The 14072-nt window shown below is 39.6% G+C and overlaps 1 protein-coding gene across 1 annotated transcript in view; it reads left to right on the forward strand.

Moving 5' to 3' along the window:
• ACBD5 (acyl-CoA binding domain containing 5) overlaps window positions 1-14072 on the forward strand; it is a 42526-nt gene that overhangs the window by 20737 nt on the left and 7717 nt on the right. Inside the window, exons 7-11 of the mRNA XM_069458761.1 lie at window positions 2168-2302; window positions 3238-3441; window positions 4271-4377; window positions 8149-8416; window positions 11097-11296. Coding sequence (XP_069314862.1) covers window positions 2168-2302; window positions 3238-3441; window positions 4271-4377; window positions 8149-8416; window positions 11097-11296 — 914 coding nt within the window. The remainder of the gene's footprint in view (window positions 1-2167; window positions 2303-3237; window positions 3442-4270; window positions 4378-8148; window positions 8417-11096; window positions 11297-14072) is intronic.

The raw sequence follows: 14072 nt of genomic DNA on the forward strand, positions 1-14072 counted from the left end.
AACCTGACCTGAAATGACATGAGGCTATTTTGAATCTTTATCCTATTTAGTGTAACTATTCATATATTTTGCTGCAAAAAAATCTTATTTTCTTTTTTTAGTGAGAGCTGCCTTAGGCTCTTTTGGAGATGTTACACAATATACCAAATGGCATATGTACCATACAACCTTTGCAAAATTAGAAAACTTGAGGCCGGGCATGGTGGCTCATGCCTGTAATCCTAGCACTCTGGGAGGCCGAGGCGGGCGGATCATTTGAGCTCAGGAGTTTGAGACCAGCCTGAGCAAGAGCGAGACCTCGTCTCTACTGAAAAAATAAAAAGAAATTAGCTGGACAACTAAAAATATATAGAAAAAATTAGCCGGGTATGGTGGTGCATGCCTGTAGTCCCAGCTACTTGGGAGGCTGAGGCAGAAGGATTGCTTGAGCCCAGGAGTTTGAGGTTTCTGTGAGCTAGGCTGAGGCCACAGCACTCTAGCCAGGGTGAGAGAGCGGGACTCTGCCTCCAAAAAAGAAAAAAAGAAAACTTGATATTTCAAAACAGATCTGGGTCCAAGGTTGTAAGTAAAGGATTGTGGACCTGCACTATAAATTTAACCCAAACCATTCTGATGGACATTTAAATTGTTTCCTCTTTTGCTCATCAAAAAATGCTCCTGAGAAATTATACATATGTGAAAGTACTATCTATAAGAAATAATAGATACTGACTTAAATATCCTTAAAAAAATAGAAATGGAATTAGAAGTGTTTGATGGGTGTTTGTAATTTTGTAAGATATTGCCAAATTGCAAGGCAGTTTGCAGTCTTCACTTTTTTTTTTTTAAAGGAAGCATCTTATTAAAAGTAGCCATTTAGGCCCTATTGGGCCTAAATGTATCAGTTTCACATCTGAAAATGGGCATTTTTCAGAATACACATCTTTAGTACGTTTTGAAATTAGAAAGTATGAGTCCTCCAGTTTTGTTCTTTTACAAGATTGTTTTGGCTATTCTTGATCCCTCACGTTTTCATATGAATTTTAGAATCTGCTTGTTCTTTTTTGCAATAAGGCCAGCGGGGATTTTGATAGAGATTGCAATGAATTGGTAGATCATTTGCGGGGGTGTTGCTATCTCAAAAATATCATCATCCAATCTGTGTTCTCAAACCATGGTCCAGTAGCCAACCAACAGCATTGACAACACGTGGGAGCTTTATGGAAATGCAGAATCTTAGGTCACCCAGACCTTTCAGAATCTACAGCCTAAATAGATCTCAGGTGATTCGTGTGCATGTTAAAGTTGAGAAGCTCTGTGTATTTCCCTTCAGGGTGTAACTTTGGCCAGTAGGACAATTTGCTTCTGTAAGTGATCACATTAACTGATACTTTAAGAAAAAACTTAAGTATCATAAAGACGTAATAATGTAAGTCATATACCCGAAGCCCTAAAGGTAAGAAAGGAATAACATTTTTTAAGTGGCGTCCAACTGTAATATTGATGAGATTGTTGGTAGGACCAAAAATATTATATTTATGTTTTCGGCATGCTAGCATATAGGAAGTATCTCTTCATTTACATGTATGAAGGAGAGCATTCATCTCTAACTTTACTATTTTGATTGATGTTAACTTAAAAATAATTTATCCTGGTCGCCACCTGTAATCTCTGGGAGGCTGAGGCAGAAGGATCTCTTGAGCTTAGGAGTTTGAGACCAGCCTGAGCAAGACCCACACCCCGTCTCTTACTATAAGTAGAAAAATTAGCCAGGTTTTGTGGCTCATGACCGTAGTCCCAGCTACTCAGGAGGCTGAGGCAGGAGGATCACTTGAATTTGAGGTTGCTGTAAGCGAGGCTGACACCATGGGACTCCAGCCTGGGCAATGGAGCAAGACTCTGTCTCAAAAAAAAAAAAAAAAATTTATCCTCTGCCTTGTTCAGAAAGGATCTAAGATAAGATAGCTTTATCATTTTTGTTGTAAACTGATAGTTGGAGAAATTTGTCTATGTAATATATATATATATTTATAGTCAAAGAAAAGAATACTATTAATTATGTATAAAATGCTAACATTTTAATTTAAAATGATTTTATTAGTTATTTGTTAATTACGGTATATTTTGGAAGTTATGGCATTACCATGTATGACCGCATTAGCAATTAAGTGGTAGTTTCATGTTTCAGATCTTGGTAGTGTTCTGACGACTTCTCCAAATGCCAAAACGGTTAATGGCAAAGCCGAGAGCAGCGACAGTGGGGCTGAGTCTGAGGAAGAGGAGGCCCAAGAAGAAGGGAAAGGAGCAGAACAAAGTGACAATGGTAATTTTTGGATAATGGGTTAATACTTTTACATTAAATAAGATAAAAGGGTATGAAGACATTTGGGCTGATTTGGTATGGTGTTGGCATGTGGGCTTTTGACCCTTTAGCCAGGATCGCTGTGGACCAAACGGCTGAACTATAGAATACAGGGCCAGCCAGCCTAATGCATAAACGGAACAGGTGTTAATTGAAGGCTGCCAAGAATAGGCCACTCCTCCAAATATGCTGCCTTAGGCATATATTATTTTAAGACACTATTTCCAACATGAATATGCATATGTTAGCAAGGACAGGAGACAAGGTAAAGTCTCAATATCTTATCAAAAGTAGAAGGGAATCCAGAGAATAGAATACAGGCATATGTTTTGATGAGGAAGGAACACTGGAATCATGAGGTATAGTGCATTAGGGGTCTTGTTAGTAAGAGTACCAGTGATTCATGGGAAGACTGTTTTAGAAAGGGGAGACGGAAAGACACAAACAAACCACACAGTTTAGTTTTGCCTTCCCTTTCCAGTAAGGTCTGATGAATAATACCTTCCTTAAGGATTTATTTTTTTATTTTTAACTACTGCACTCCCAAAGGATTTGAGGATCTTTTTATCAGCTACATGGACCCCTTTGAGCTGCTAGAGGTCATAGAGCAATTTGCCTATGCTTAAGAGAGTGTAAAGACCTTTAGAGATTATTTTTTAAAAGGGATTCTAGAAGATTTCCCGGGAACTGAAGCAGTTTTGAAGCCAGCAGTTTGTGTGAGCTCTCAGCATATGTTAAACCCCCTTTCAAGGAGCAGCCCATGTCTCTAATCCGTGTAGGAAATTCTTCAGAGGGATTATGGTAGATTGGAGAAATGACTACTGGATATTAGAGCGTAGTGTGCAGAAGTTGGCCTCCGGTGAACTTTTATGAATCTCTCCATTGTCTCATAAAAGATAAGAAAATGATGAAGAAATCAGCAGATCATAAGAATTTGGAAATCATTGTCACTAATGGCTATGATAAAGATGGCTTTGTTCAGGATATACAGAATGACATTCATGCCAGTTCTTCCCTGAATGGCACAAGCCCTGAAGAAGTAAAACCTATAGATCAACACTTGGAGCAAACTGGAAAAACTGCTGTCTGCATTCACCAAGGTAGCGTCCCCAAATACTTCTTTGTCCAGCCTCTTTCCTATGAAGAAAATATTCTTGTAATAATTGTAGGATATTTAGGAGCAGTTTAGAATTTTAAAATCTCTTACTAATATCTTAGGGATTATTAATATTATAAGGGTTTATAGCTTGGAAAGATACTGTGTTAGGGCCAGGGCTTTTATATTTTTATAATATAAAGTTGAGTTATTATAGGACATTTTAAAATAAAATCTTTGGAATTTTTACCTTTATTCCTGATATTTCTTTTAAACTTTGGTTATATGATGCCTTTGTTCTCCAATCAGCAAGATAAGTTATAGTCTTTATATTCTAGGGCCCTAGGGGTGATCCCACAGTGTCTATATGATGAATTCTTAACATTGCTGGGGTTGTGTTGAGAAACCAAGAAACATCATTTGTTTTTTGTTTTATTTATTTTTATTTAAAAATTTTTAGTGATACATGGTAGTGGTACAAATGAAAAATATCATTTCTTAATGTAACAACCAAAGGTGCATAGTTGCTTTTTACATTTAGGCCTCCTACTTGGTAGGTAGTTTTCTCTTATAAGGTTATTAGGTTTTGAAAGATTTCATCTGGACAGTATCTTCATAGAATTCAATGAGAAAATACTTTGTAATCTTTTTAAACAAAAATTATCAACTAATTTTAAAGTTTTATCAAGTTAAAAAAAAAGTGTGGCTCAGTAAATCAAATTTGTCTCTCAGTATGAAAATAATATAGGGCTGATAAATTTTGAAAATAGAATAAATATGCTTTTCTTCTATTAGAGTTTAATTATTCTATCTGGACATTTGTTCATATTTAGATATAAATGATGATCATGTTGAAGATGTTACAGGAATTCAGCATTTGACAAGTGATTCAGACAGTGAAGTTTACTGTGATTCTATGGAGCAGTTTGGACAAGAAGAGGTAAACAAGACATTTTCTGATGGGTAATTTTCACAATGATACATCAGAATTCAGTGTATTACTTCTGTTGATAGCAAATGTACATGCTGTTTTTCACTTTGAAAACATACCTCTAAAATGTTTAAACATTTATATTTTTAATTATTTTTTATGAATGAAAAAGTATATAAAATTCTGGAATATTCTGAGAATATTAAGAACAATTAAATATTATAATTTATAATATGTATTAATATATTTATAAATATTTGGGGATAGATGGGATGGGTATTCAGAGGAAAAACTTTATGCCAATCCCCATGTTTGAAACATTGATTAGTGTTCAAAAAACTTGAATAATTTTCAAACAAATTTGTTCTTCACATTGACTATAATCCATTGGACCAGAATTTTTAGTGGAAATAATTTTCAAATTTCAGTTAAGATTCGGTATTAGGCCGGGCGCGGTGGCTCACGCCTGTAATCCTAGCACTCTGGGAGGCCGAGGCGGGTGGATTGCTCAAGGTCAGGAGTTCGAGACCAGCCTGAGCGAGACCCCGTCTCTACTAAAAATAGAAAGACATTATATGGACAACTAAAAATCTATATAGAAAAAATTAGCCGGGCATAGTGGCGCATGCCTGTAGTCCCAGCTACTCGGGAGGCTGAGGCAGTAGGATCGCTTAAGCCGAGGAGTCTGAGGTTGCTGTGAGCTAAGCTGACGCCACGGCACTCACTCTAGCCTGGGCAACAAAGTGAGACTCTGTCTCAACAAAAAAAAAAAAAAAAAAAAAGATTCGGTATTAGAAGAGAAAATTTGAAAAAAATTATGAAAAGTCGATGAATTTTTTTTTCTCTCGAACTTTTCTGATAATGATGAGGGTGGTTTTGACAGCTGCATTTCTGTTTGGTGTTTTTACATCCTCTCCCCAAAACGCAAGGTACTTTTCAAGTTCTTTTTCTGGGCCACTGATACTGCATTTATTGTTTGCCAGTTGTGATTTGAACAGTTTCCTTTTCTCAATGATTTCCACTTATAAAGGTATTTTCTAAAATCTGTTCTGGCCTCTTGAATGTGTCAGTAAAGCATACCCTACCCCTGTTCTAGTACAGTTCAGTGTGTCTTATAGAAAATCATTTACCTTTTGCTTCTCTGAAATGAGAATTGTAAATTTGCTCTGGTTTTCTCTTTTTTTGCTGATTTCATAATCCAATTAAATTCACCTCTTAGTTTTCTCAAATTTTAAAAACACATGAATAATGTATCTTTTAACTAAGGTCAAACACAAATGAGTAGCATAAGTGGGAAGAATAATGATAAAGGGTCCAAACTGAGAATAAGCTGAAATCAGTGAAATGAAATGAAAAGGATACAAACCCAGATTCCCTTTTATTTTCTCTCTCTCTTTTTTTTTTTTTTTTTAGACAGAGTCTTGCTTTGTTGCCCGGGCTAGAGTGAGTGCCGTGGCATCAGTCTAGCTCACAGCAACCTCAAACTCCTGGGCTTAAGCGATCTTTCTATTTTTAGTAGAGACGGAGGTCTCGCTCTTGCTCAGGCTGGTCTCGAACTCCTGACCTTGAGCGATCCACCCGCCTCGGCCTCCCAGAGTGCTAGGATTACAGGCGTGAGCCACCGTGCCCGGCCTATTTTCTCTTTTTAAAAAAGATTTGTTTGGGGAAGGTTGGTGAAAGGGACTAAATAAGGATTAATCTCAGCAAACATCTGTCTGCGAATCTCGGTTTGCTCCTGTTTTCTGTCTAAATCAGTTAATGGACTGATATCCTTCCTGGGGCGCTGTCTGATCTGGCTCCTGTTTACCTCGCTGGCCCCTGTCACCTCCACTCTGGTGTTTGGCCTTTGCTCGCAGCCCACCCTGGGCGCCTCCCTGTTCCTCCAGTGCATCGAGCCCCTCCCCTCTCTCTCCTCCAGTGCCAGCACCTTCGCACTCATGTGGCCCGATGTGTCCCCCTACCCCGTTCACTGAGAGCTCTCGCACGTCCTGTAGACCCGAACGCAGATGGCCCTTCCTGAAGGAAACCTTCGCAGATAAGATACAGCCCCCCCTCGTAACCACCGTCACGAATCCGGGTTAATTATGGGTTATCATCCGCAAATGTCTTCGGTGGGCTCTTTAAAAAACAGATTTAAATAATCTCTATTATCAATTTTGGAGTCTTTGAAATGCAAAGTGCTTTTCAAATTCTTTTTCTGGGCCACTAATATCACATTCACTATTTGCCAGTTCTGATTTGAACATTTTCGTTTTCTCATTGATTTCTACTTATAAAAGTATTTTTTAAAATCTATAATAGCCTCTATATAGCCTCTTTTTTTTTTTTTTTCTCAGTCTTGCTCTGTCGCCCCAGGTAGGGTGCAAGTGGCGTCATCATAGCTCACTGCAGCCTCAAACTCCTGGGCTCAAGTGACCCTCCTGCTTCAGTCTCTCCAGTAGCTGGGACTACAGGCATGTGCCACCTTGCCCGGCTAAGTTTTCTATTTTTCGTAGACACGGGGTCTCGCTCTTGCTCAGGCTGATCTCAAACTCCTGAGCTTAAGCAATCCTCCCGCCTCAGCCTCCCAGAGTGCTAGGATTACAGGCCAACTTCACGCCTTGACACTGAATTCTTTCTTTACCTTACTAACTCAATTATTCAGTCCTAGCCCCCTCTCCTCCCACCTCGGTTGATGACATGTTCTTCCCATTTAAAGCCAATTTCTCTAATTTGCTTTGTGTCAGATTTCCTCCCATTTCCTTGGGGACCTTCCTCTTTTATACCCTTTCTATGCTGTTTTCTACCATTGTCTCTCTTCTGATTCTTTCTTCCCAAGCTGTACACATATTCATATCCCTTCTATCTTTAAAAGAAAATGCTCCCTTAACCTTGTGGCACCATCTAACCATTGTCTTATCTCCCTTCTTCACTTCATGACCGGGCTTTTTGTTGGTTGTGTTCATTTATTATATTTATTTATGTCAGTCAGATTTGGCCATATGTGCCAATATGCCTTCATTACTTACCTGAATGTCATTAAACAATATTAGCTACTCTTTCCTTGAAAATATTCCCTTGGCTTCCATTACGCCACTCTTTTGACGGTTTCTTTCTTTTTTTCTTTTGCTTCTTAGGCCCTTTGTAGGCTTCCTCTTTGAGTGTTTCTTCCTCTGTTGGGCCATTAAATTTTGTGTTTGTCAGGTATATAACCCTAGTTACTACTCCCTTGGTTTCAACCATCACTCACATGCTCATGTCTCTCAAAGCGATAATGCCAGTGTGTATCTCTCTTCTGAATTCCAACTGCCCTCCTAGACATCTTGCCCAGGGACCTCAGTTTTTACTTATCTATAACTGAACCGTTATCTTTTTGTGTTCCCCTGAAACCTCCTCATCCTCAGTATTTCTTAGCTTGGTGAGTAGCACCAAGCCATCCAGTCCCTGGAGTCGTCCCCTTCCCTCACTCCCCATAGTCAGTCTTCAAGTCCTGTGGATTCTGTAATCCTAAAAGTTCTCGAATCATCCCTTGTCCCACTACAGCTTTATTGGTACATCCTGTCATTATGATCACACCTTTGACTTGGCTGATGCTCGTTTGTTCTTCAAGTCTCAGTTCAGATCATTCCTTCCAGGAAGCCTGTCCTGAATAAGCCCCTACTCAACCCCAGGATGGGCTCGGCCCCCTCCAATGAGCTCCTGTAGCATCCTTCGTCCATCTTTTTCATAACACTTGTCAAACTATAATGTGGTGTATCATTTGTTTATAGCTTTTAGCTAAGTGTCATTTTACATTTGCAGTCTTTGGACAGCTTTGCATCAAACAATGGACCATTTCAGTGTTACTTGGGAGGTGATCTCAGTCAGCCCATGGAAAATTCTGGTTTTCCTGAAGATGTTCAAGTACCTCCTGGAAATGGCGACGTTGGGAGTATGCCGGTGGGAGCAGTGGAAGGAAAAGGTGAAGTTAAGCATGGAGGAGAGGATGGCAGGAACAACAGTGGGGCACCTCACCGAGAGAAACGAGGCGGAGAAAGTGAGGAATTCTCCAACGTCAGAAGGGGGAGAGGTGTGTCTTATCTTTTTGGTTCTTACTGTCTTTATAAACTAATTGGCAAATTTTCCTTTATGTCCAGTTCTCTCCTTTGACTCTATAGGCACAGTAGTGTGTTCCCTGCAAGTACTGGGGGAAACATTCTTTTTCTTTTTTGAGACAGGGTCTTGCTCTGTTGACTGGGCGAGAGTGCAGTGATATCATCATAGCTCACTACAACTTCAAACTTCTGGGCTCAAGCAATTCTCCTGCCTCGCCCTCCCCAAGTGGCTGGGACTACAGCCATGCACCACCACACCTGGCTAATTAAAAAAATTTTTTTTTGTAGAGACAAGGTCTCAATATGTTGCCCAGGCTGGTCTCAAACTCCTGGCCTCAAGTGATCCTCCTGCCTCGGCCTCCCAAAGTGCTAGGATTACAGGTGTGAGTCACTGTGCATTTCTAAATCTTTTGTGCAACTTTTTGAGGTAGCCAAATTTATGTTCTGTAAGCCCCCTGAGCAGTGACCGATTGTTCCAACTGTGCTATTGCGTTTTTCCCCTATGTAGATAAAAATCTGAATTGTTTTATCTTTTTCACATTTTCCCATTCAAAAGAGATCATTTAAAGCTGACAAATCAAGTAATAGTGATAAAAGAACATTTAACAGTACAAAGATGAACATTAAGAATGGCCGGGCTGGGCGCGGTGGCTCACGCCTGTAATCCTAGCACTCTGGGAGGCTGAGGTGGGCGGATCGTTTGAGCTCAGGAGTTCGAGACCAGCCTGAGCAAGAGCGAGACCCCGTCTTTACTAAAAATAGAAAGAAATTATATAGACAGCTAAAAATATATATAGAAAAAATTAGCCGGGCATGGTGGCACATGCCTGTAGTCCCAGCTACTCGGGAGGCTGAGACAGGAGGATCCCTTGAGCTCAGGAGTCTGAGGTTGCTGTGAGCTAGGCTGACGCCACGGCACTCACTCTAGCCTGGGCAACAGAGTGAGACTCTGTCTCAAAAAAAAAAAAAAAAGAATGGTGATGCTGGGGATAAATGTATAAAAGAAAGTCAGAAGAGCCTAACTTCTAAACAGCATGCATTAATATCAAGCGTTCAAGCTCAGTCTGGGGGATGTGCCACTAGGGCAATGTAAATGTGGCACGAAACACAGTAGATTTAAGTATATTGATAGAGCTGCCATTGTCACAGAGAAATAAGCTAACAAAAACAGACCTAGGAAGTGTGCAGAAATTTTATAGCCAAGGAAAAAGTAAGAAGCGGGTGGAGGGGGCGGGGATACAGAGCATCACATGCAAACAGAAGATCTGTTTCGGGAGAACATACGTCCCAAAACACAGAGGAACATTTTAGATAACCAGTATTTCTCATTCAAAGAAGAAGAACATATACTCTTACAAATAGAAGATCAAAGCAGAAATGATAAAGCCTATAAAAAGGAAGTTGCATGGCTAAGGGGAAAATTTGGGACATAAGAAATCTTTACAGATGGGCTGGGTGCGGTGGCTCATGCCTGTAATCCCAGCACACTGGGAGGCTGAGGCTGTAGGATCATTTGAGGTCAGGAGTTCGAGACCAGCCTGAGCAAGAGCGAGACCCCGTCTCTACTAAAAAATAGAAAGAAATTAGCTGGACAACTAAAAATATATAGAAAAAATTAGCCGGGCACAGTGGTGTATGCCTATAGTCCCAGCTAGTGGGGAGGCTGAGGCAGGATTGCGTGAGCCCAGGAGTTTGAGGTTGCTGTGAGCTAGGCTGGTGCCATGGCCCTCTACTTGGGGCAACAGAATGAGACTCTGTCTCAAAACAGAAAAAAAAAAAAAAGAGCCGTAACACAGTTGTTATCCATTGATCCAATAATTCTCCTTGGAATTTGTCCCAAAGAAATCAGGGGAAATTTGGACAAGAATTTATATACAAAGACATTCATTGCAATGTTATTAGTAACAGCAAAAATTTGGAGTCATCCTAACTATCCCAAAGCGGAGAATGGGTGAGTGAATTACTTCGTGGCCTAACTAGGGAATTTACATAACCATCTAAGTGTTTTTGGAATAAAATTTAATGCTGCAGACAAATGTTTGTAATATGATTTTAAAAGTGGGACACAAGATCATGTATAAGGGGTAATAACCAATTTTGTAAATATACTTAGAGAAAAGAATGGGTGGATATAAAACAAAATCTTAATAATACTGAGATTTTAATATCTGTAAAGAACATACAAGTTAGACTTAGAAAAACACATTAAAAAACCTTTTGGAAGGCTTACAATGTAATGAAACCAAAACCAAACAGAAAGGAAAACATAGCTACTTAGTGTAACTTTTCATACTCTAAAATACCTAAAATTGAATTAAAAATTCAATTTTTTTCAATCGTATTACTTTATTAGTAAAGAATTTTTAGCATGCATCCTGAGTGTGTATATTATGAATTATAAAGACATAGTCATGTACTAGTATATTATGGATATTATAAAACCTTAGCAAAAAAAATTAAGAATCTATCAATATATATATAGAAGTTTATATATATATTTCTTTGATCCCAACAATTTTTTTTATGTACTTCCTGATTGGTTCTACTCTGGAGATTTAGAGCTCAAAGAAATAACAGAGGAAAATAAATAAAACATACCATTTCTACTTTTATAAGAGTTATTCAAAACTAACTTATTTTGCTCTTTTAAACCAGGGCACCGGATGCAACACTTCAGCGAAGGAGCCAAGGGTCGGCAGGTGGGGAGCGGAGGGGACGGGGAGCGCTGGGGCTCAGACCGAGGGTCCAGAGGGAGCCTCAACGAGCAGATCGCCCTGGTGCTCCTGCGACTGCAGGAGGACATGCAGAGCGTCCTCCAGAGACTCCACAAACTGGAAACACTGACCGCTGCGCAGGTAAGCGCGAGTCTGTCTCATGGTCGTCTTCCGCCCGGCGATCCCGTAACGCGGAGCATCACCTGTGTTGGTCACGTTCACACAAATCAATGTCTTTTAGCGATTTTTGTAAAAAAGTAAAAGGACCTAGTTTTGAAAATATTGTTTAAGAAAAGACTGACCCAGGAGCTCAAGATGGCTTAAAATATTTATAATTGAAAATTTTCAGAGTGTAAAATTAGTAACCCCCATGCTGGAGGTAGGAGGTAGGTGCTTGGTATCAGGAGAGTACTTGCTGCTAACCAGTGCAGTTTGAGGAAGTCACAGAGCGACCTTTACGAATGACCTGCAGTCCCTCATTGGAGAATCATTCTTTTGTAGTAAGCATTGTCTTGTATCTTGATTTCTTTCTAAAATGCTGGTAGAGTTAATATCGTAAGTTACTAATTTGTTAGTGTAAATTAGTTTTAGGATCAAAACTTTAAAGCCGGAGAGGAATGTAGGTATACTTTGACCTCCACTGTCTTTTGACCCCTGTAAGAGCTAAAGGTGCTAAACCTCTGACAAGGCAGCACAGCTTGTCAGTTGCAGAAAATCCAGCAGAATCCAGACGTCCCGTATCCTGGGCCAGTGGGCTCTGTGTGGTGGCAGATTGCTAACCTGTGCCAGATAAACCCAGACAGCTGTCGCTGGAGGAAGTACTTAAAAGAAGGGAAAGCGTTCACGGGAAGGGACACTTCGGCTTGGGTCGTAGCTTTGACTGGGCTGTGAGAATCCCGGAGTCAGCTGCAGAGGTTTCACATGCCTGCTGGTGACCTTCCCCATTGGTTTCCTGACTTGTCCTCGTTTGCATGACGTTGGCTGGAGAAAATAAAGAGGCAGTCAGCCTGACCATCTGACATAGCGTCAGACATCGTACAGCATCGAAGCATCACGCTGTAACAGATGCTAGGATGCATTTGTAGCAGTTAATCAAAGATGATGTGCTTCCATACCAAGGTGAATTAATATGTAAAGAAACCAGGGCTGCTGGCTTTCTAAACGGCCATTGTGAGTATCTTTCCGCTTCCCTCCTAAGCAACTTGATCAAGTTCTGATAAGGTTTCTCAGTTACATGTATTTCCAGGTTTTTCAATTATATTTTATTATCAAGTAGACTGTGAATCCTTAGACTTTGAGGACTCCCAGAGCGCTGGGATTATAGGTGTGAACCACTGCGCCCGGCCCCATTTTGCATTTTTGAGAGGAGAGGGTTTATTGTCTTCATCAGATTCTCAACAGGGTCTATAATGAAAAAGAGGTTAAAATAGTGCCTCATAGGTACGATCCAGTGTTTCAGAATCTCCTTCACATAAAAAAAAAAATAGATTTTAGATGAGAAAGTTAAACCCAGATTGTTTTTTTTAAGTACAAGAAATTAAAGGAAAATTGAATCAGAAAAAGAAAAGAGATTGATGCCTTAAGTAAATGACATTGTGTTGTTTATACAGGCAAGTATAGGTTGTTGATATCAAATAAACTGTTTTATTTGTATCTTTCATTAATAAGAAAATTCTATTTTATATGTGCTTGAGAAACAAAACATGAGGGCCCACTATCCCCTCATACTATCCCTAGATTAATACAGAATTATCTTGAAGCAAAAAAGAACTACCTATGCAGGAAACCTCTTTTGTTTAGTTATTATTGAACATTATTGTTCCTGGTAGTTTGTTTTTCTTGTTCTGTGATTTTTTTTTAAAAAAAGAATATTTTATATATATTCCCTGTATTTAATGGTATTGATTGAAACATTGACTATATTTCAATTCATTGTACGTATTGTAATAATGGTATTCAAATTCGTTTGATACATATTTTTAGAAGTTTACTTTTTCGCTGTTTTTTTTTTTTCTTTTTGATACGGAGTCTTGCTCTGTCACCTGGGCTAGAGTGCTGTGGCGTCAGCCTAGCTCACAGCAACCTTACAGTCCTGGGCTCAAGCGATCCTCCTGCCTCAGCCTCCTGAGTGGCTGGGACTACAGGTGCGCACCACCACACCTGGCTAATTTTTCTATTTTTAGTAGAGACCAGGTCTCACTCTTGCTCAGGCTGGTCTCGAACTACTGACATCAAGTGATCCTCACACGTTGGCCTCCCAAGAGTGCTAGATTACAGGCGTGAGCCACCAAGCCGGCCGCACTGTTTCCTTGTATAAAACTTTTTAAAAAAGATTTTGACATCATAAGGACTTTCTTCCTTAAAATTTGCATAATTCACTTGGATGACTCATAAAAGAAATGAATGGATAGAATAGTAGTTTATGGAACTGAGGGAAACTTAGTTCAACACCCTTGTTTAGCTGATGAAGATGCAAAGATACTGAGAAGATACATTAATTAGTGGCAGAGCAAGTTCTGTAAGTAAAGACTCCTGATTTCTCTTGTAATACATTTTCTACTGCAGGAAGGTGACTGAGGTGTATTTTTTTTTTTTTTGTAAAATAATACCCTTAGACTCATTCACTCAGTAAATATTTGTTGCGTGGCCACATACCAAATAATTTTTTTTAGGCAAAGGATGTGATGATAAAAAGGGAGCTAGCATAGTGTAGCTGACCTTGGAGTAAACCACGTGGTTCAAATCCTGGCTCTGCCACTTACTGTGTGTGATCTCAGGTCAGGTTGTTTAACTTCTTTATGCCTCAGTTTCCTTATCAATAAAATGGGAACATTAATAGTGCCCACCTTATATATGCTTGATCAGAGAGAGGATGAAATCCAATGCTTAGCATAGTGCCTGGAACATAGTGAGCACT

Source organism: Eulemur rufifrons, chromosome 25 (assembly GCF_041146395.1).
Source record: "Eulemur rufifrons isolate Redbay chromosome 25, OSU_ERuf_1, whole genome shotgun sequence".
Classification (NCBI taxonomy): domain Eukaryota; kingdom Metazoa; phylum Chordata; class Mammalia; order Primates; family Lemuridae; genus Eulemur; species Eulemur rufifrons.